We start from the raw sequence: 22,516 nt of genomic DNA, 5'->3' as shown, positions 1-22,516 counted from the left end.
ATTTAATTCCTTTTTTTCAAATCTCGAAGTATACCCAGTAACTCTGCCCCCTAGGGTTATAGACAAAAGGGGCAGCAAGGGACAGAGTTTTCAGGCCTTGAATGTGGGACCCTGAAGGATGGATAAATATAGGGGGATCAGAAATACTGTTTTCCTATTCCCCTATTGATGGCTCATTTCCCCCTGGTATTTTTCCCAGAGTGCTATGGTGAAAGACACCACATCCACCGAGTTATCTCAGGTCTTGTAATTCTGATGAAGCCAGTAACTACTGTTTCCAACCACATCTGCATTACCAGGAACATCATACTGATGGCTTTAATCTTTTCACAATGTCCATTTGGGGACAACACATATTCTCAGTCCTACTAAATATATAATCACCTCAGTTGGTAGCACCACAAATATGATTATGATTTCCAAATGCAAAGTATTGTGTTATACATCAAAGTTAGAGAGCATTAATCTCTTTGATTCGTAGGTTTGGAATATGCCTTGTTCCTTCCTCCTCTGAAGATGGATATGATTGCTACAAATGCCACTGGAGAGAAGGAAAAATGGAAGGATATGGAATCTGTGAGTAAGTAACAATGATAAATATTTTTTTTAAAATACTCTTGTGAAATTGCTTAATTGTGAATGATCTTTTGATAGACACTTTGAATTTTTTAAGCATTATCCATTACATCAGCAACGTTAATCCAATTCATAAAAACCTAACAGACCTTCTGTCTGCTATATCACTGTCAGACAAGAAATATCAAACACATTCTTCTTGATTATAGTAATAATTCTAGGTTGTATGAATAGATATAGTGAAATCAAAAACAGATACCCAAATTAGTCAGAAGGCCGAACTTCAAAGCGTTTGGAAACTCAAACATTGAAATGATCTAGCACACCATCAACTTAACTATGCCTTGACACTACAGGAGTAGTAGAAATTCTTTATTTAGATATAACACAGATATCTTTAAAAGAGGATTACATAGTTCACGTTGTATACAACTTATTAAAAATAAAAACAACAAGACAGTCAATTAGCCAGGCATGATAAAAATAGGGGTCTTCCGCATCCTCAGCCTCCTAGGTCCCTAAAAAAAACTTGTTTTTTTTTTTTTTTTTATAAAGGATAAAAACCAGAAGAAAAAATAATACAAAAGTTAAAATCTAATATACAGGGAACTTCACCCCATTTTCTTTACTCTCACTGAATTGGATATCAAACAACTAAAAAAGGACCCAATTCTCCTAGGGGTACTACTCATATTCTTTTCGTTTCATCCCCCTAGAAATTTGGGATGTATCGTAAGGATCATTAAGTAATAAAAAGGAAAAAGGAAATAAGAGGGAGGATTTAGCAGGACCTCTTTAAGTTAAAATTACGATATGCTTGCTGGATGAACTTTGTAAGTCTGATATTCAAGTCAGTGTTTTCAGGGTTCAGAGCCACAATGATGGCTTGCCTGCAGGTTCGGGCGCCCAACCTATTCCATTCGGCTTTTAGTTTGCACCTGCGTTGGAGGTTAAAGGCTGGGCAAAGGCAAACCACGTGTAGCAATGTTTCGGCTGTTTTACCGCACCCTCTGCAGGTTAGATCTTCCACTGTCCGTCTCCAAGGAGGTAAATCTTGCAGAAAACGCCAATCACACATTCTAATGGCTATAAGGGTGCGTTTTAGATACAGTGGATATGTGCAGGAAAAGTAAGCGGCGGGGAGTAGCCGACTGTAAGAATTTACAAGGGCCCAAGAATGGCTGCGTTTTGAGAAGAGTGCTTTGTCTGTGATGAGTGATCTCATTCTTACACATTTTTTGATGGCGATTTTAAACGCTGTCTGACTGGGGTTAAGAGCCCATAGGTCACCTACTGACATTTGTTGAATGTAGTCCTTAAAAAGGCGACCAAACGTTCCACCTGGATTTTTCTGGGAGATTTCCAGCCAGACTAGAGATTCTAGTGAGCCTGGGGTAGCCTGCCTCAGCTTGTGACACAAGTTTAGGTATGCACCAATATTGAAAACCTCATAGTTTGGTAGCCCCATCTCCAGTCTTATCTGTGCAGCAGATGCAGAAGTTGGCAACTGGAGGACCTTTTTATAGATTTTGGTGGTATGTTGGTTTAGGGCCGTATTCAATTTACCCTTGAATGACTCTATCCCGTATGATAGGGTGGGGCCGATTTTCGCTCTCAGGACTTCCAGGAGGGGCGAAAGGGTTGGACCTGAGAGGTTTTTCGAAAGCTTGGTTAAAGATACTGCAAGAGTTGTGGCTTTAACTGCAATCTCATGGCGCTGTTTTAAAAGGTTGCCCCTTGAACTTCAAAGCGTTTGGAAACTCAAACATTGAAATGATCTAGCACACCATCAACTTAACTATGCCTTGACACTACAGGAGTAAAAATTGTATTATTCCCTGATTAACTGGTTGCCATTTTATCACCTCAATGAACAGAAAGCTTGAGTCACCACTCCCGGAATTTAAATCTCTTGGGTTGGTATTACATGCATGTTATTCACAAACTTAAACAGTATGTACTCAACCCAGCATTTTTAACACTATGAACCACAAAACATTAGAGTGGTAACATGAATCTTTATTTTCTCCCTTCCAACCTCTAAGAAAGAAAATTATTTCTCTTGAGTTCCCCCTACCTTTACTCTCCATTTTAGTTAGCTTTAGAATTCTTTGTATATGCCACTGCAAAACAGTGCCCCAGCACTCTAATTGGTGTTCCAAAATACTGCAGTGACACATGGATAGAAAAAAGGGTCTTTGCCATGTAGAAAACCCTACTCGTATAGGTTAGCTAAGCAACCCCTAAAGTTTGCATTGTCATCTTTAAGGGGCATGCTAGATATTAGAGGAAGTATGCCCTGAGAGTGAACAGCTCCCCAAAAAATCTGTTTTTCATTGTGTAGGTAAAGTTTTATATCCCGGAAAGACAATAGTTTGGCCTTGGCAGTAGGCTGGCAGGTGTGGTGTCAACGGTGGCCTCTAAGTAGGAATTGGCCACCTGGCAGGAGAAAAGGACTGCTCACAACACAAAGGGACTTTCACAGCTCTTCCTTTGGAGTGGAGATTCCAAATTGGGCTGTCAAGAACTTCAACCACTGATTCCCAGACCCACTCTAGACTTTCTGCTTGTGTCCCTAACATGAGAGAAAACCATTTCTAGTACTGGCAGACGGGAAGACAGCTCATCTCTATATGGGAGGGACTTAGTGGAGGTACAAGACCGTTGAAGCTGGAAGATGGCCGGTACATACTGGTTGAAGAATTCTGGAAGGATATGCAGCACACATAGAAAGGACTTGCTGTAAAAAAAAGTTGGTAATTCTGTACGCAAATAGCAAGGATTGGGCATAGGGAATCCTCTAATCACTGGCTAGTGCATAGGAAAAGACTGGCATCTCACAATCTCATGCTTAGAATATCCCATGCCTTGAGAAGAAAACATCTTGGAAAAGGAAGGCGGCTGTGCCTGGCCAGCAGTAGAAAGAAGGCCCAAGGACTCCTGACACCTGCTGGTTTCCAGTAACTGGACCTGCTGTCCAAGGGTAAGGTGATAGGCCTCTTCTTTATTGCTGCAAGTGCATATAATGCAAAAGGACGTGTTGACTCAAAGAAGGCCCAGCTGGCAAGTGTGGCCAGAACCCTGCAGGAAACAGCCTGGGCCCTATAAGTCCGCCCAGAGAAATGGAACAGTGTGCTGTGCTTTCCACAGGGAAAGCACACCATTGGTGGCAAGATATCCGGGTTTGTCTCACTCATAGTTTTTTGGCCCACGGAAAAGGCTTAAGAAGTCTCTTCTAGGGAACTCTTGTGGAGCCCTCTGCAAGTGGTAGCTTCCAGCCTTGCCCCAGTGAAGGGTTTTGAGGATAAAAAGTGCCTAGTTCAATAGGTAAAGTCTGGTACCGGTAAAAGGCATCAAATCTACCCCAGTGGAGAAGGACACTTGATGGCTCCAATATAATTTGTTTTGTTTGAAGTCTTCATTGGGAGTTCTACACTGAAGTATCCAACTGCAAGGGACTCTTGGTGGCTTCAGCTTCTTGCCTTGCACAGCTTCCGGACTCAGATATTAAAGAAATGTATTAAGTCGGAAGGTACAACCTGTGACAGGTGTGACTCACTTGGACTACTTAACCTCTGTTGCACTCTGCTCAATTTAAAATCATGGCAAGGTCACTGCATGCTGTGACTTATCATTGGCGCTTTCTTGTTTCTTGGTTCGTTTTGCCTCAAAACATTAAAGATTCATCCCACTGATTCCTCTCATCTGCTTTAGCTCCTAATGGTGTCTTTGCCTATTGAAGTTTTCATGCTTTATCGAAATTAATTTGAGAATTTTATTCTGGTGTTTCTTTCACTTTACAATAACCAGATAGTGTTATGAGATTGGTAGGGTATGCGCTTCCTGAATTAATAACCCAGTTTCGAACACATTTTTACATTATGGCCCTTATTTCATGCATAAATAGTTAACTGTTCAGGAAGTTGCTAATGTGAGGACTGCCATACTTGCAATGGCAGTCTGGGCACCGTCAAAAGCCGTGGGACAGCCCGCAGTATTAAGAGTGTGGAGGTCGGACCACCACAGGACTGCTTAGCCTGCCGGGGATCCAGGATCATGCACTGGTTGCACAGCGGGCAGGGTGCGACACCATGCTGGTGGTGCAGCAGCAGCACCACTGAGCATATTATGAGTTGGCTTTCCACCACCCCTTTCATGCAGTGAGCCCGCCATGAAAATGGGGGCAGAGAAACAACTCCTGCAGCTCCTGGGGACTGCATGCAGGGTGGCACCTGTTATGACCCCCTGAATTTGCACACCCAGTTCCTGCAATGTGTGGCATGCATACCACATCATGCAGGAACGTGCAGTCGGTGCTCTCACGGCGGCAGGCTGCATGATAGGCTCTCCCATGAGCCTAACAGACCACCGCCGTCAGACCGATGCTGCATCACCCGCCTGTAATGGATTACAGTCGGAATCCAGTAATCCAGTGGGAGGTCGCACCACAGTCTTGGGGGTCCTTCAGTGGACGGCGCGATGGTGGCGCTGCTGGAGGACCACCAAAGTCCTAATAAGGCCCTAAATCTGTGAAGAGTTAACATTTATTTTTTTCAATAACAATAAGTCCGCAATTTGTCTTCCTGTAGAGCTATCTTTTGCTAAACAATTCAGGAGACAAGAGAAATGTTTAATATCACAAAAAAGATCTTATTACAGTAGCCCACAAGCACATTCACCTTCCATTTACACCTATTTGTCACTACATAGGGCCCAATTAAGAGTTTAGTAGTGTGGCAACGGCACCGCCACACCAACAAACCCACGAGAGAACCACCCGCCGTATTATGACTTTTTTAGTCACTCGCGGGCGATTTCTTTGGTGTTCTCACGGCAGTGCCTATGAAATATGCACCGCAATGGGAACGTCAAAGGAAGTTCTGGCACGGCATTGACTGTGAAGTCCATGCCGTGCTGGAACTGGGGGTGCATGCACACAGGGGGGCACATGTTTTGCCCCCGTGTGTGCATCCAAATGGAGTCAGGCACAAGTGGGCCCTGTAGTGCCTCCCTTCTTTCCTCACTGCCACTGTTTTCATGGAGAAAAGACCTCCAGGAAATCAGTGGCAGGGATGAAAGTTGTAATATGCTTGGCGGGACCGCAGCGGTTCTGCCAAGTATATTACTGCCTCACCCCTGCCACTCCACCGCTAGGGAAGGGCAGTTGCTTGGCAGAATCGAAGGTCCCAGGACAGCACCGCCACCCAGCCACCAGCCTGGTGGTCCGAGGACCGCCAGACTCGTAATAGGCCCATAGTAAATTTTAGTATCTTTGGCAACATAGATATGCCTCCCTCAGTATCTCGATGAGGGGGAGCCCAAGCGTTTAATCCCTAGCAAAATTTGTGAGTAACATGCAACAAATGGAATTTGTTGATTGAGTTTACATTTATGTGCGCCACCCCTTTTAAAATTATTAATTAAGTCATGGTTTAGTGAAGCCGACTTTCAGTCATTCAGTTAACCATGCCAATTAATATGGAATTAGTCATTGATCTGGACCGAAACTATTGGGTTGCCAAATGTGCTTTAAAAATATTCCCAAAAAGAATTGATCATTTAAAATGTTTTTGTACTATTGATTTCTATGCAAATACTGCACTACACATGAATTATTCCTGTTAAAGTTTTTTCTCATAATACTACCAAATTTACTTGAAAATACATGAAATTTCACAAAATTCTCGTCGCAATATCTTGAATGATGATAGATTGGAGGCCATACTACATGTTCTGTTCAAAATTGATGTGTAATAGCAGCAAAGGGCTGACTCAAGCAGAAATGTAATCTCCAAGACATTTTCTCCTAGAACCATTTGTCTGTGCCTAAAGGGTGTGTCTGATTTTGCACCTATGAAGTTTACAGAATTTGACAAATTATGATGGAATAAAAAAAAATGTTAAGGCATCCTGATCAAATCTCGAACGAAAATGACGTGTGGTTGTATGTGTGGCATGTTGGTGAATGGTGGATGGTGTTTCATTAAAGTGCATGTTTTCCTGTTGGCCTTCTGATGAAGTCACTAATTTAAGTATATGAAGGGTCACTCATCTTACTGAACAGTTAACTATTCATGCATATCCAGCGTCTACTTATATGCCTACTGTAAGTTTAAAAAAAACAATGGCAGAGGATGATACTGTTAAGAGTTAAGTAAAGTGTGAGTGCCTCAATTTTTTGCTGGGAACCTACACTGCATCATGAGTGAGACCATATTCTGTTGGTGAGTGTTGAGTATATGGCCTGTAGGCCTATCGGGTAAACTCTCAGGTGGACTGGCATGCAAATGGTTGAAGCTAGCATTTGTGCATTGCCCCAGGATGTCATCCCCAATCTTGTGGATTTTGGCTGTGCCTAATAGACACTTCATCCTGTTATCCTTGTGGGGGGACCACAAACGACTTGTGCAAGTGAAGAATGGCCTTGCTTCCAGTACCCCATGTTTGGCCTAGCTTGAACACAGGAAGCCCACCACTCAGTAATTAAAGCCAGTTGACATTAACCTGTCCAGGTGATGCCAGTGCGATTCTCCCCATTATATTAGCCCAATGAGATGGTTTTTCTCTCACACCCTCTTTCAAAAAATGGGGTGGCAGCTTTCTTAAATTCAAGTTTACATGTGGAGTCTTGTGTGCTTCTTTACTGGTGTGAATGGAATGTTTTTGAGTATTACGAGGGCATAGCACACCTTGGATCCCTTTTCACACCCGAATATCCCTCACCATACAGCAGGTGACCATGAAATATTTTCTTAGCATTCAAGACGTTTTGTTTTTTTGTGTGTTTTTTTTGTCAGTACAGAGAGAACGTAGGCAATACTGGTTTAAACCTTTATAAACTTGGGCACTCCAGAAACTCCTGCATTCCCTCTGCATTTCCTCTGCTAAACCTGTGCCCGAGAGCTCAATGAAACCTGCTGCCTTATGAGTGTCACTATCTGGAACTTTTTTAAAGCTCGAGAATGTTACACATGAGTGAAGCGAAAGGGCACAGTGTTTACCTGAAGTAGTGATTGAAACTTTTCTTCCAGGTACAGTAATGAACGGGTCTACAAGGGGTACTTCAAGGATAACCTGCGTCATGGGTTTGGCGTTCTAGAAACAGCAGTAACAGATGAACACCCATTCAAGTATACTGGGCACTGGGACAGCGACAAGAGAAAGGGTTATGGAGTGCTCGACAACAGTGAAAGGTAATGCAGAGTCAAGCCTTTTACAGAGAAAAGCAACCATCCAGATGCTTAGCTCGAGAGCAGAAACGGTAGGCTTAAAAATACACATTGCATTTCTGTACTTGCTTGCTCCCAAGTTACTTAATAAAAATGGTGTTGGAAAACTTCTGGAGATTCACTTTTGTGTCATGAAAATAGCAACGGACAGATGCCCTAGTTCCTTTGAAGGTGTCTAGGACTGTGTGGAAATGACAAAATGTTGGTTCACGAAAATTTACAATATTTCGTAAAGATTTCATGGTATTAAATGAAATTTCCCAAAAATGTCACGGTCTTGCAAGTGGAAATTTAACACAAGGAAATATGCAGGCGGCACGAGATGAGGGGGTGTTTTTTGTGCTGGCCATCTGTGCTAAAACATGAAATAAAGAATGCTAGTGATACCCACAAGTACTGCCGTTATTTGTTTTATTTCAGATATTAAAGAGTTCTGTTTTAAAGCCCGTTTAACAAGGCCTCTGTCTCCCCTTAATGTGGTCTTGCCAAAATAATGTACTCTTTTGTAAAATGATAGGGCTGTGCAAAAACTTGAGGTACCACATTGCATCATCAAGAGCCCTTGTGAGTAAATGTTAACAAGCATTTGCAACACAAGAGGTCTCGCAATTGCGAGTTTTTTACCTGTTGGCACAATGCCATTTATTTATGTTTTTTTTTTTTTTAAACCTGCAATAATAAAAGGCATTGTCATTTACAATACCTATGGTCAAAGTTTGTAAAATGCGAGTTCTATTAACTTGCAAATGCTTGTTGTTTACAAGCACCCCATGCTGCAGGTTCACGTTAATAAAGGCTAGGCCTTTTCTTTAGACGAGGCGTGTCTAAAGAAAGGTCTGTGGCCGCTATTAAAGTGAAAGCGCTGTATGGGGTGCTTTTACCAAAATAAGCATTTGTTTGTCAAGTTGACGAACAAAGTCTTTTTTTTGTAAAAGTGACCTGTGAAAGCACGCATGGCATGGTTGCAGGAACACATATTGTCCCTGCAGTCAATCAATCAATCTGAGCATTTGTAAAGCGCACTACTCACCCGTGGGGCTCTCAAGGCGCTGGGGGGAGGGGGGGTGTTGCTACTGATCGAATAGACAGGTCTTGAGTAGCCTCCTGAAAGTTAGTACGTCCTGGGTCTGACGTAGGAGAATGAGGAGGGTGTTTTAGGTCTTGGCGACGAGGTGAGAGAACGATTTGCCGCCGGTGGTCACTCTTCGGATGCGGGGGACGGTGGCAGGGTGAGGTCGGCCGAGCAGAGCTGGCGGTTCAGGGTGTAGAAGGTGAGTCGTCTGTTGAGGTATGCTGGACCGGTGTTGTGAAGTGCCTTGTGTGTGTGGGTGAGGAGCTTGAAGGTTATTCTCTTGTTGACGGGAAGACAGTGCTGGTCTGTCAGGTGGGGTGTGATGTGGCTGTGGTGAGGGATGTTGAGGATCAGGTGTGCAGAGGCGTTCTGTATGCGTTGAAGTCATTTCAGGAGGGCATTTCCGTAGTCCTGCCTGCTGCTGGCGAGGGCCTGGGTGACTGTTCTCCTTGTTCCGGTGGGGATGAAGCAACTGGAGAGTGCTTTAAGTCGTTTGGAGAAAACTTTATATGGTGACTTGTCAGGTCATGTCATAGATATGCTTTGTGGGGTATTAAAATAAGGGATGTAAGTATTATGCTTTAACCAGACACTAAAAAACGATTTACTCAGGGCGATTGTTACACAGAGTGTGAATATTGTTTGTCATTTTAGGGGAGAGAGATATATTGGAATGTGGCAGGATGACAACAGGCACGGTCCAGGCATCATGGTAATGCAGTCCGGCGCTTGCTACCAAGGATACTTCCATATGAACAAGATGTTGGTAAGCAATCTTTAAAATAGACCAGAAATCATGTTTTTCAAACTATACATATAAACAAAGGATCAATATGGGTGTTACTTGTCAAACATGGAGGATGATTCTGACCCGTCAGACTCTGATACATTGAACCAGATGAAAGGATGGCAGATTTACTATCAAATAAATGAGACAACAGAAAATTAAGTAATTTTTTCAACAGCATGTATCCAGTGTGCAACCAGACATTTAACCTATATTTTAACAATTTGAGTCTGGTCAATCTGCACGTGCTTCATTGTATCTCACCTATAATTGTTCATTAATCTTTATACCTTATATAAACTGTGCTTGAAATGGAAAAATAGTACTCTGTACCAGAGTACCTGATTGTTTCTGAGAATTGTCAGTACTCTCAAAATAAAAGTATAGCATTTCTCTTGAGAAGTGCCAGTACTCTCCCTCTCAAAATAAAAAAAAGTGGACAGTACCGGACAATTTAAAGCCCTGCTTATAGGGAACCTTGCATCTTCTCTGACATTTATAGCTAATCAAAGTGGGACACTTTCTGGTTTTGTACTTCAGCCTTCCACAAGAAAAAAAAGTCTGACACTTATTTGTTTGGGATAACTTGTATCCGCGCTTTCCAAACATATGAATTTTAAACTACAGGGGAATATCAGCCTCAACTCCAGCCTGCTTCATTGTTTACAACATTGCAATAGGTTACCTTCTCTTTAAGGCTTTAGGTTGTATTTTCAACCACAAAGTATATTATTGCGTGCTGAGAGCCCAGAGAAGAGTACCTTGATTTATTTAAAGAGTAGGCTTCGTTTAGGGAATCTTCCACTTGATGTGGATAAGAAATATTATATAAAGTGAGCTCAGAGCTGGTTTGTGGATGTACATAATCGATGACAAAACATTTTAAAACTTTTACTTTATTTTGCATATGCCCCTAGACATTAATAAGCAATTATCACTAAAAAGCCCCTGAAGACTTGCATTGTGTTACATTACATAGTCTTTGAATCGTTTCACTCTTCATCAACCCGGAATCTTCTTTTGCTCATCATTTTTTAAAATTAATCTGCATTCATGCCCCTCATTTCTCCAATCTTTATCTGCACACTTCTATTATTCAGTGAATTTGAAATTCGCATATCTCATTTCAGGAGCGAATCTGAATTCACGGACTTGTGCTTAAATACTATGAAATATATTACACATAGGGCCTCACTATCGGGGCATGGGATAAACCTGCTCCCCGTAGTTATTGATGCCAAGTGTGGGGGAAATTCCAGGGACGGAGTTAACAGGGATTAAATGTTGGACCCTCGGGGTCCCTTTAGTAAGTAGAAAACACTGGCTGAAACAATCTACAATCCTGTTACTGACTCTACAGTTATTTTTCAATATTCACAGGTATTTCACCTGCAGATTTTGGCTCCTTTCAGGAGCTGAAATATCCAGGTTTAATGCACCGGATCTGGGCAAATATTGCAGATTTTGACATTTCACTGGGGCTGATCACAGGAGTTTCCAGCCCCACGAGAATTAAGCAGGACTTTGTAATTGGCTCCCCAATTTGTATTATTGAAGACTTGGCATGCGATAAATATATTATTATTTGAGTTCTATCCCTGGCAGTTATTATGTTACCCCGGTCTACATCAGTATCCTTCCAGTAGCTGAGTATAGGGGCATGAATGAGGCCATGCACAATGGAATTGGACTGATAAAGATGCATACAGTAACTAGGTAACACATCGAGCTAGCGCATGAACTGCAAATAGGACAGCTCGAAGCACATAGTGGTGTAGTGTAGTTCCTATATTCCCAATAGGCTCTGCGCATTGGAATAATATATCCTATAGATTAGACGTAGGACTGAGGTCGACTAGGTCTCTATCGAACATATTAGACTTAATTGTGAGTGCCAGCTAGCTCAGAGGTCACTAGAAACTTTCTCGAATGAACAAGAAGGGATTAGTTTCTGACAACCGCATAAACATGACAACTTAGTTTCCCAAGAATAAGAAATGTATTTCTAGAGTCGCGGAAACAATAGATAGTTATTTTACTCAGTCAATCGTGCATGCTTCGTTTCACCAGAAGTGTAAAGAAATAGAAAGACGGGCGTTTTCAATTAAAGGAATTTATTGAGCAGTCTTCTTTCGCGTACAGAAGAAATGAACGGCTACAATCGTTATACTGGTTGCAAAGTATAGTGCATACAGTATGAAGAGTACAATAAAATAATACTGTAAAAGCATGTTAAGGTTTCTAAGCCATAAAATATATATAATACATACATGAATAATAAATACTAAAAGTACTCAACTGGTGCTTCTAAAATACACCTACCCCGGTGTACCTAACCTAGGTCTAGTACGAGGGAAGGAGTAAGTAAGGTGTAGCCTGAGTTTTAGTATTCTTTCTGTCAAGAATCTATCCAAGATTTCTCTTAGGGTCTAATCAGCTCCGTATCTGGGTTTTAGAATGAAGGAAGTCTGGTATCTCTCTCGCAGGACTCGATTTCCCAACAACCCGCAAGGGTAGCTTGGAAACACTGGAGCTGGATTTCTCTGCAGAAGAAAAGACAGGGTCTCTCTCAGTGCGTCTGCTGGAGGGTTGGCTTCCTTTGGCACTTGCTGCAGCGAGATGCGTCGGGCAAGTAGATAGTCGAACTGCACCAAACCACAGTGTGATGGCTTGGGCAAGTGTGGTCCTATTTATACCTTGAAGGTGCCGAGTTTGACGTAAGGTTGGACATAAAACGTCATCAAAGAGTCTCAGTTCTTTGAAAACTCTATGACTTCTTGGATAAATCAATATTCAAGCAGGGGGAAGTTCCTGACTGCTGAAGGCAGTTTTTTTCCAAGAAATCGTTGTATATTTTCAGAACTAGTGGAAGTAGCCATGCCGTATTAGGACTGCGTGAGCTATGTCTTAATATGGTTATAATTTCTATGCCTATATAAGGAAACGGTACTTTATACCTATATAAGGGCAGGAATAGGGAAAATTACACTAGGGTCCTAAAACGCTATACAACAGTGGAAACCATCACTCTGTGTGTCTGATCTCTGCTTTCTGCAGCTCATGTGTATAATCAGGCCCTCTGGCTCCCAGCTTTTGTTATGACCATTTCTATCATCAGTTTTCGTGAGTTCTTTTATTTTATCTATATGTTTCTTACTATCTCACCGCATTTCTCGGCTGCAAACACTGTAGGCTCCAGTCAATGTGCTGTTTCTCGCATAACAAAATCCCAAAATTAAATAAATTAAAACTTTAGATTCCCAGTAGTGATGTTACAAGTTGAGTGTTAATCTAACCTGCCTGCTAACTCTGCCCCGCCACCCACTTACCGTTATCCGGTGTATGGATACCTCCAGGGGCATGAGAAGAATCATGAGGGTCCCCTCACAAATAAGGAATACATGGCAGAAGGAGAAGTACCAGACACAATTCTGAAGGTTATTGCTTCAACTCCTCGTTCAACCATAGACTTTGTAACTCCAAGGGGAATATTATTTGTATCCTAGCTTGTGCTATAATTTTACAGTACACAATCAATGATTAGTCCCAATATAGAGATGCATGCACATTTTTTGAGTCCGAGGCATACTACAGGGATTCAAAAGTGGAATTACATATGTGAAAGTGGCCAAAAATTCTTTATGGCTTTGTGTGTATTTTTTACACGAATGGACAAAGCACAACAGGATAAAATGTACGATGTGCAAGTGTTGTATGTGTGTCTTCCATGTGTTCTAACTAGGTGTGTTAATTCCACATTGAGAATATGTACATTAGATGTTAAACGTATATCACTCAAAAACTATTTTATTTAGTAATGTAGGCTTTTTTTGTTAGGGCCCAGGGGTTCTCATTTCTGAAGATGACTCTCTCTACGAGGGCGAGTTCACAGAAGAGCTACACCTGGCTGGCAGGGTAAGCTATGATATTTTTTAACTTATTGCCTTTACAGTGATTTGCAAAGATTGAAAGGTGAGTACATTGCTAGATGTCCGTTTACCAACAACTAAACCTACTAATAACTGGAGGGCAGTCCTTTGAATAATTAACTTATGCTGAACCGCTTTATTCTCCCTCCAGATATCCTATATTTTCCCCTAAAGAATGCACCTATAGGTGAATTATTTGTAAATGTAGAGAACAGCTACAGGGCAATTGTTTAATTGTGTTAAACGGCCCATACAATGTAAACAAAATATCATTTCCTAGTCTATTGCTGATGTAAAATGTTATAGTTTTGCTTGTTTAATCTTGAGTAATTACCAAATCTTATGATATAACATAAACTTTTGTGTGATTTGTATCTATGCTGGTTCAAACAAAACAAATGTTTAGCTCATACAAGTTATTTTCTCCTCAAACCAGCCTTCTGATATTTCAAATGGCTGTTTTTGTGTGAGGTATAAACTAAAGAGACTGAAGAAGCAGGTGAAATGTAATTTGTGTAATATGTGTAATTATGTGACAATTGCATCTATTTCAAAATGAAAATCATACCTTTCACATACCAATATTGCATAGTCTATCTCACTGGTACTCCAATTAATAATACATGTTAAACTTTTGGAAGCCTAGAAATCAGTCACTATGCACCAGTCTAGATAGCAGTCACTATGCATCCTTGCCTGAATACCTTTAGAAAAAGGTATACAAATCTTCTGAGATTAGCGTCTTCTCCTTTTTAAAAAAATCTTTTTTAGCCTTGGTTATTAACTCTACATCTTAAAAGTATATCACTATATTCAACCTGTCTCCAATAATGTACCCCAATTCACACCAGTCTAAAGTGGACATGAGGCAATAACCAGTGCTTTCTAGAAATATGAATTATAAGAATGATTAAAAAACAATTCCTTTACCTATTTGGTTGTGGAGAATGATTTGTCAGTCTTCAAAAATCAATTTTGTCATGAGCATGGCCAGATGATTATTTCTTAACAGATTCCTGATAAATGTTATTTTATCAATATCGACTTTTTATATCTCTAACTTCCTCTAAATCATCGAAATTATAAAAGGAATTCCAGCTAAATATTGTGAATCAACCTATGTTTTTTGAGCATTTAAGATGTTTTCTATCCTTTGGATGCCTAAATCTATTCATTTCAAAATATAAAAAAGTGATAGGTAGAGTGCTTGAGGGGACCTGGCCTGGCAGTTTCGCCTTTTCTGTTCTTATTGGAGGCGACCAAGTATGATAGGAATACAGCTGCTCACTGTCTTTAATGACAAAAAGTATGGTCTAGAATGTGGCCGATGCAATTACCAGTGACTGACATTATTTCAAGCAATGAAACATTCCAGTCATAATTTTTGTGATTTTATATCACATGGGCAGTGATAGGATGATGAAGGTACTTTAAAGGATATCTTTAGATAAAATACTTTATAAATGTTTTCCTATTTTCCAGAGATCCTCCACTTTTTCATAACTGAGTATCCTCTTTGGTTTGTTTGACATCGGTCGCCAAGTCTCTTGGGAGTTCTTTCACACTTGGGTGTTTTTAGGAGCTAAACCTCAATGAAACAGAACTGAAAATTGCCTGAACCTAACTCCCATTAAATGGTAAATAAAATGACTTAACTGCCTGTGACCACATCCTGGGACCCAAGTATGCAGCCAAAACATTCCTTTGCCTACGACTTAAACATGCATGCTTAAATATCAGGAGTCTTAGGGGCACATGCATCAAGGTGGACTTTTGCAAGTCCTTAATTGTGATTATTAAGGAATCGCAATGAAGGACTCTCAAAAGCCTATGCATGTAGGAATTGCTATAAAAATTGCGATTCCTAAACATTCCTTATTTATTTTATTTATTTATTTATTTTTAAAGTTTTCTATAGCGCGAACCAGACCCAAGGTAGGGTAACAGAGAGCTTTACATAGTGAGCAGGGAACGAAAAGCACATTTGCTACTAACAAAACAGACAAAAACAACGCAAAAGAGTAATAACATGGACATAATAAAGTTTGTGGAATACAGGCAGAGTAGAGAACAGCTCTGCGATAGAGAGTCAGATCGAGCTTGAGCAAGTCTTATCTTCGAGATATCAAAGGAAAAAGAGTATAGACGAGTTAGAAGTTGAAGCTGGTGTGGTGTTTGCGCAGATTTTATGGGAGGAATTTGCTCATCAGGAATGATTTTGCTTCCTTTTTGAAGAGGGGTGTTGAGGCGATTTTTCTGATGAATGACGGAAGGGAGTTCCAAATTCTTGGCGCTGCTCCCGAAAATGCTCTGTTGGAGGTTTTAATCTTGTTGAACCTTGCGGGTTTCAGGAGTAGATTATCTGTGCTCCTGGAATGTCTGTTTCCTCCAGATAGTGTAAGGTTTTGTGCCAGGAACTGCGGGGTATTGTGGTGTAACCCCTTGTGAGTAATGCAAGTAATCTTTAAGTGAATACAAACTTCATAGGGTAGTCAGTTGAGTGCCTTCAGGTGTGGCGATATGTGGTCGAATTTCCTTGATCCTGAGTCTTGCTGTGTCGTTGATATAGGCTTTTAGAGGTGCGTTAGAGATTTTGGGAAGCCCAGAGAGGGTGGAGCAATCGTACTCCAGCCTTGAGATGACTAAGGCCTGAACTGCAGTTTTGAGGTCAGGGATCTCGATAAATTGCTTCATTTTTCTTAGATAGTTGAGGTGAAAGCGGGCATTTTTAGCCATCAAGTTAATGTGAGCTTGCATGTTAAGATTCTTATCCAGTGTGACTCCAAGTGATATTGTGGAGTCCACCAGCGTTGGGGTGCAATTCAGGGCTGTGATCATTTTGGTCCATTCCTTTAATCTTGTGAGTTATTGGGGGGGGGGGGTTAAGAGGAGTTCAGTTTTTGGTGAATTTAGCTTGAAAAAGTTGGTCGTTGGCCATTGTACATTTTTTTCGAGAGCTACATTAATTAACTTTATCTCTTCCATGGAGGTGATTTTGATGTAAAGTTGGGTGTCGTCTGCGTACACTGGTAGGAGATGCTTGCCTGCTGTAGTATGTCAGTGAGAGGTTCAACATATAAATTGAATAGAGTGGGTGACAAGATAGAGCCTTGTGGTACTCCTAGTAGGTTAGGTGAAGATAGAGGAAGGATATTGTTGGTCATGAAAGATTGTGTTCTATTTTCCAGAAAGGATTTGAGCCATAGAAGGACTGTGCCAGAAAAGCCCATCCTGTCTTCTAGTCTTCTTAGAAGTTTGCCGTGGTTGACCTTATCGAAGGCTGATGAGAGGTCGAGCAAGACTAGCAGGCATTTTTTATTGCGGTCAAGAGCTAAGAGGGCGTTGTCTCCTATATGTAGGATGACTGTTTCAGTGCGATGGCCAGGTCTGAAGCCCGATTGGTGGATGTTCAATAAATTGAAGTTTGTGATGTGTAAATTCAGTTTTTGTTGAACACAGTTTTCCAAGACCTTTGCTAGCATGGCAATGTTGGTTATTGGCCCGGAAGTTGTTGTGGCAGAGTTAGCTAGCTGTCGGTTTTTTAGGATAGGAGTAACTTGACCAATATTAGGCAGTCCAGGATGTGACCTTGTGATAGCGAGGCATTAATGATCTTGGTCCAGAGAGGGGATATGAAATGATCGATGTGGGGTAGGCACTTTGCTGGGACAGGGTTATTGAAGTGGTTGTTGAGTTTAGTAGTTGTTAGAATTTTGGTGATATCATCGATATCATAACATTTGAAGTTGGACCATTGAGAGTTATTTTTGGGCAGAGATTGCTTATGTAGTACCAAGTTAGTAGCTTGACCGATCTTTGGGGTGGCAGACAACTGTGGTGGGCAGGCTACAGGCGTGTTCCAGCGCCGCTGATACTTTTAACCAGCAACCCAGCTGACTACGAGCTGTGTTGTGCACTTTGTGTTTTTTAAAACTTGTAATGTGAATATTACTAATGCGCCCGCATTTTGAACTTTGCTAACTGATTAGCCAGCTTACCTCGTCAATCCCGCTCTCGACCCCGGTCCGCCCCGGCAGTGTGCCGTTTGTGCGGAGGGTCCTCCTTACGAGCGACACTTCCTGCTTGGCTCTGCACCACTTCCGCCCTGCCTCTCCACCGTGCAGGTGAGCGGTCTAGTGGCTGCAGAAGCGTTTTCTATATCTTGCTTCCTGCTTGGCCTCGCTGGCAGACAACTGTGGCAGACAACTGTGGTGGGAAGGCTACAGGCGTGTTCCAGGGCCGCTGATACTTTTAACCAGCAACCCAGCTGACTACGAGCTGTGTTGTGCACTTTGTGTTTTTTAAAACTTGTAATGTGAATATTACTAATGCGCCCGCATTTTGAACTTTGCTAACTGATTAGCCAGCTTACCTCGTCAATCCCGCTCTCGACCCCGGTCCGCCCCGGCAGTGTGCCGTTTGTGCGGAGGGTCCTCCTTACGAGCGACACTTCCTGCTTGGCTCTGCACCACTTCCGCCCTGCCTCTCCACCGTGCAGGTAAGCGGTCTAGTGGTTCACGACAAACGGTATAAATGGCGACCTGGAGTAAGCGCAGCGGACGAGCGCAGCGGGAGCGCCGACTTCGCGCCGAAGTCGCGCATAAGTCAAGCCCGTCTGCGCCCGTCCGCGGCCGACCGGGGCTAGGGGCACGTCACTCTGCCCAATTTATCACCTACACTTCCTCTCAACTCCGCAGTCTCCATGGCACTTGGCCTTTGTCTGCCCTTACTAGCTCCCGCATATCTTCTCTTGATCTGTCTCCTGCCTCCTCATCTTCCCTCCCTCTCCCTCCCCCCATTCCCCTTCATCTCCCCAGAGGAGATGCCAGCCCAGTATCACTTAGGACTCTCTCGGCCTATTAACTTAACACCTGGTCAGCAGTGGCCCATTCACACAAACTGTCGGTGCTGCTGGACCTTCACGCACCGGATCTTCTCTTTCTAACAGAGACTTGGTTCAGTGATGATTCTCTCCCTGTCTTATTGGCCACTCTCCCCGCTCCATACTATGCTCTACGAGCAGACCGTTCTGCTGGTAGGGCGGGGGGTGGTGTAGCGGTCATTACCCGGGCTGACCTCCCCTTCCAACTTCTATCTTTGCCAGATATCGCCACAACAGAGTACCTTGCCATTCGTACTACATCTACCACCCCCCCCTCTTACTTGTGTTCTCACCTATCGCTCTCCACAATCACTCTTACTGTTTCTCTCCGATTTTCAGGAGGTACTGGCCACACTTACGGTCAATAACTCTTCTATCTTATTATTGGGAGACTTTAATTTTTGGCCTTCAGATCCAGCGGAATGTCCGTCCTCAAGAGAGTTCTCAGATACCCTTCAATTCCTCAACTTTGTGTCACATGTCCATTCTCCCACTCATGTCAAAGGAGATATCTTAGATCAGATTTGGTCCTTGAACTGTCCGGTAGACTCCCTATCCATCTCACCCTGCACCTGGTCTGACCATCATTTGATTTTGTTTACCCTTCCCATCAACCCCACTGTTAAGCCCCCGCTCCCAAAAAATGTTTGGGTCCGCTCATGGAGCCGAGTGGATCCGGAGAATCTATCCGCATTATTAACCTCTTCCTACCCCACCCTACAAGGCCTATCCACTCTCTCTCAGGCCGCTGCCATTGAACATTGGCTCTCGTCAGGCTGTGACTCCATTGCCCCGCTGAAGCGGGTAACTTCAAAGCTGGAGAAGGATGCCAACTTGTGGTTTAACGAGGATCTCAAGACCATCAAACTAGCGGTACGCCGAGCCGAGCCGAGCATGCCTGGAGGAGGAATTACTGTCCCTTACTCAGATCTGAGTTTATTACTATCCTGGCTCAATACAAGAAGGCCATCCTGGCTGAAAAAACGGCCTACTTTTCCTCAAAGATTCTTGCAGCTGAGAATCAACCGAGGGAAATTTTCTCGATTGTCAACAATTTGGCATTTTCCGATAGGACATCTCTTAAGCCCACCCCTTCCCAGGACCGTCACTCCTTAAATAATTTCTTTATTGAGAAGATTGCTATTATTAAAGCCAACATTCCCTCACCCCCCCCTACTTTTGTTGACCCACAGTGTCCTCCACATAAGGGACAACTCGATGCCCTTCCTCCCTTGACCAAGGAATCCCTGATCTCTATAATTCCCCTTGTTAAATCTGGCTCCCCATTAGACACTTGCCCCGCGCACATCCTTCGCCATATTTATACAACTTGTCCAGATCCCCCTCTCCACTTCCTCAACAGTTCTCTCTCTCAGGGGGTTGTAGCCAATTCATTGAAAACAGCAGTTATAGTCCCCATCTTATAGAAGCCCGGCGCAGACCCTTCGGTCCCCGCCAATTATCGCCCCATCTCCCTTCTACCATTTCTGGCTAAGGTGCTCGAACGTCATGTCACCAGTTCTTTGAGCACTTTTGTGGAGGAGTATGGGGTCTTGGCTCCTTGCCAGGCTGGTTTCTGCCCGCACACTCTACGGAGTCCGTAGTACTCTCGGTCCTCGACAACCTCAGGGAGGGAATGTATACTAACCAGGCCCAGGCTTTGGTCCTCCTCGATCTCTCAGCCGCCTTTGACACGGTTGACCATACCATCTTGCTTTCCCGTGTCAGGGCGGTGGGGATCGGGGGTACCGCCCTGGTCTGGTTATCCTCCTTCCTGAGGGACCGCACCCAGGCTGTTCGCCTGGGTGATTTTTCTGCGGACTTCCAGAAAGTTCAGTGCGGGGTCCCCCAAGGCTCCTCCCTTTCACCTCTTTTGTTTAACCTTTATATTGCCCCCCTTATTTTTTCATTGCAGCAAATGGAGGTCAGCGTATACAATTATGCGGATGACCTCCAACTTGTTTTCAATCTGTCTTCTTCCCCTGCCTCCATCTTAAATTTCAAGTCTATTATGATTTTTATCCGGGACTGGATGAACCACAACCATTTGAAATTCAACCCGGACAAGACCGAGCTGGTGTTGACGGGTGGTTCATCCAGTCCCTGGTCTACACTTTTTTGGTCCTCTTCCCTTGGTTCTCCCCCGGTCCATTCTACCTCAGTTAAAACATTAGGTATTAAACTTAATTCTCAGCTCACTCTTCACTCCCAGGTTAGCTCTGTGGTGTCCTCTTCTTTTCTGTCACTACGCACCATACGCAAGGTATCCCGCTTTTTTCCTTTGATGCCTTGAAATTGATCATCTTGGCGATGGTAATCTCCCGCCTGGATTATGGCAACGCCCTATATGCAGGTATACCTGCATATAGTTTAAGGCGTTTGCAGTTGATCCAGAACCAGGCGGCACGGCTGGTGTTCAATCTTTCAAAATCCCATCACGTAACACCCCTTCTCAAATCCTTACACTGGCTCCCTGTTCGTGAACGCGTCCAGTTTAAGCTTGCCTCTATCAATTAGATAGAAATGGGGACCCCCTCTCAAAATACTTTCAGGTCAAGGAGTAGAGGGGAAAGAAACAAGTAGAAGCAAGAAAAAACTCCCTCAAGACCTAACAAGGCACATATTCAACATATTGGTTTACTCATTTATTATTATGTTGGACAATTTTTTCCATTATTTGAGTCATTTATCTCTTTTTAAAATACAGGTAATCATTCACTGCACGTTGCAAATAAATTTTCTTCTTTTTACTTTTAAATACATATACAAAAATTATTTTTCATTTTTTTTTAAAAAAGAGCTTGCCTCTATCACCTTTCAAGCACGACTGGGCGCAGCTCCGGCCTTCATTACATCCGAGATCATTCCCTATGTTCCAACTAGGGAACTACGCTCATCTACGCAATCCCTCTTATCAGTCTCCCGTTTCCGGAGGAAGAAATGGGGAGGATCGAAGTTTGCGACCCTTGCCCCAGTCCTATGGAACTCCCTGCCTTTAGAGCTTAGATCTTTAACTCTCTACCCTCAATTTCGGAAAAAGCTCAAAGCCCATCTATTTGCTAAATCTTTTAATTAGATCACTTGTTGTTTTTGTTTTCCTTCTTATTATTTTCTGTCACTCTCACCCTGGGGGTCTGTCTGTTGCAGCGCCATGAAACCGCTGGTGAAAGTGCGCTATATAAATATTTTTAAACTCAAACTCAAACTAGGTTGGTTGCAGCCATATTGAATTCAAGTTGGAGGGAATTTGTTTTTGCTGTGAAGAATGTGGAACATTTGTCACTACTTAGCTGTGAGGTTGATGTTAAGAGTGAAGATTTGGTCAATTTGTTCGATTGTTTATTCAGAATTTCGAAGAGTTTTTTTGGTCTATTTTTAGCATTCTCTAGTACTGATTTGAAGAAGTCTTTTTTATGATCTTAGAATACTTTTATTGTATGATTTTCTTGCTTTTCGGAGTAGTTTCAGACGGGGGGAGGGTTGTTGCCTCCATTTCCGTTCAGTTGATCTGAGTTTGCGTCTCTCCCCCTTTAGGGCTTCACTGAACCATGCGTTTTTATCCTTGTCAGGTATTCTTTTGAGTTTTGGCGGTGCGGCTTGGTCGACTATTTTGGTCATCGTGGAGTTATAGTGATCAGTGAGGGCAGTGACGTCTCCTGTGTTGTTGGGGGGATAAGAGCCTTCTCACATTGGGAGGCAAGCTTGTTCCATTTAATGTTCTTAGTGTCTCTTATCCATTGTTTAGGTTTAATTTGTTGTGGGAGGATTTTTTTGTTACAGGAAGGGATTTGGAAGGTGATAATGTGATGGTCTGACCAGTCACAAGGGGTAATCAAGATTGATTCAATAGGATTTAGTTTAGAAATGAGCCAGTCTAGCGTGGCACCTTTTGAGTGAGTGGGCTCTGAGATAGCTTGGATCAGGGAGTGGTCAGCAAGGAAGGTTATATGGGCGTTGACCTGCTTGTCCAGTTTGTTCTCCCAGTGGAGATTGAAATCACCCAGGAATATGTCATTCAAGTGAGGAGACAAGTTTGCCGTG

General features: G+C 42.7%; 1 protein-coding gene across 1 annotated transcript in view; it reads left to right on the top strand.

Annotated features, from left to right (window-relative positions):
- Nucleotides 1–22,516, top strand: part of ALS2CL (ALS2 C-terminal like) — a 719,895-nt gene that overhangs the window by 513,749 nt on the left and 183,630 nt on the right. The window contains exons 13-16 of the mRNA XM_086941072.1: nucleotides 482–580; nucleotides 7,608–7,769; nucleotides 9,532–9,643; nucleotides 13,502–13,579. Coding sequence (XP_086797198.1) covers nucleotides 482–580; nucleotides 7,608–7,769; nucleotides 9,532–9,643; nucleotides 13,502–13,579 — 451 coding nt within the window. The remainder of the gene's footprint in view (nucleotides 1–481; nucleotides 581–7,607; nucleotides 7,770–9,531; nucleotides 9,644–13,501; nucleotides 13,580–22,516) is intronic.

This window comes from Lissotriton vulgaris, chromosome 10, assembly GCF_964263255.1.
Source record: "Lissotriton vulgaris chromosome 10, aLisVul1.2, whole genome shotgun sequence".
NCBI lineage: Eukaryota > Metazoa > Chordata > Amphibia > Caudata > Salamandridae > Lissotriton > Lissotriton vulgaris.
This window is presented reverse-complemented; position numbering and strand designations above follow the sequence as displayed.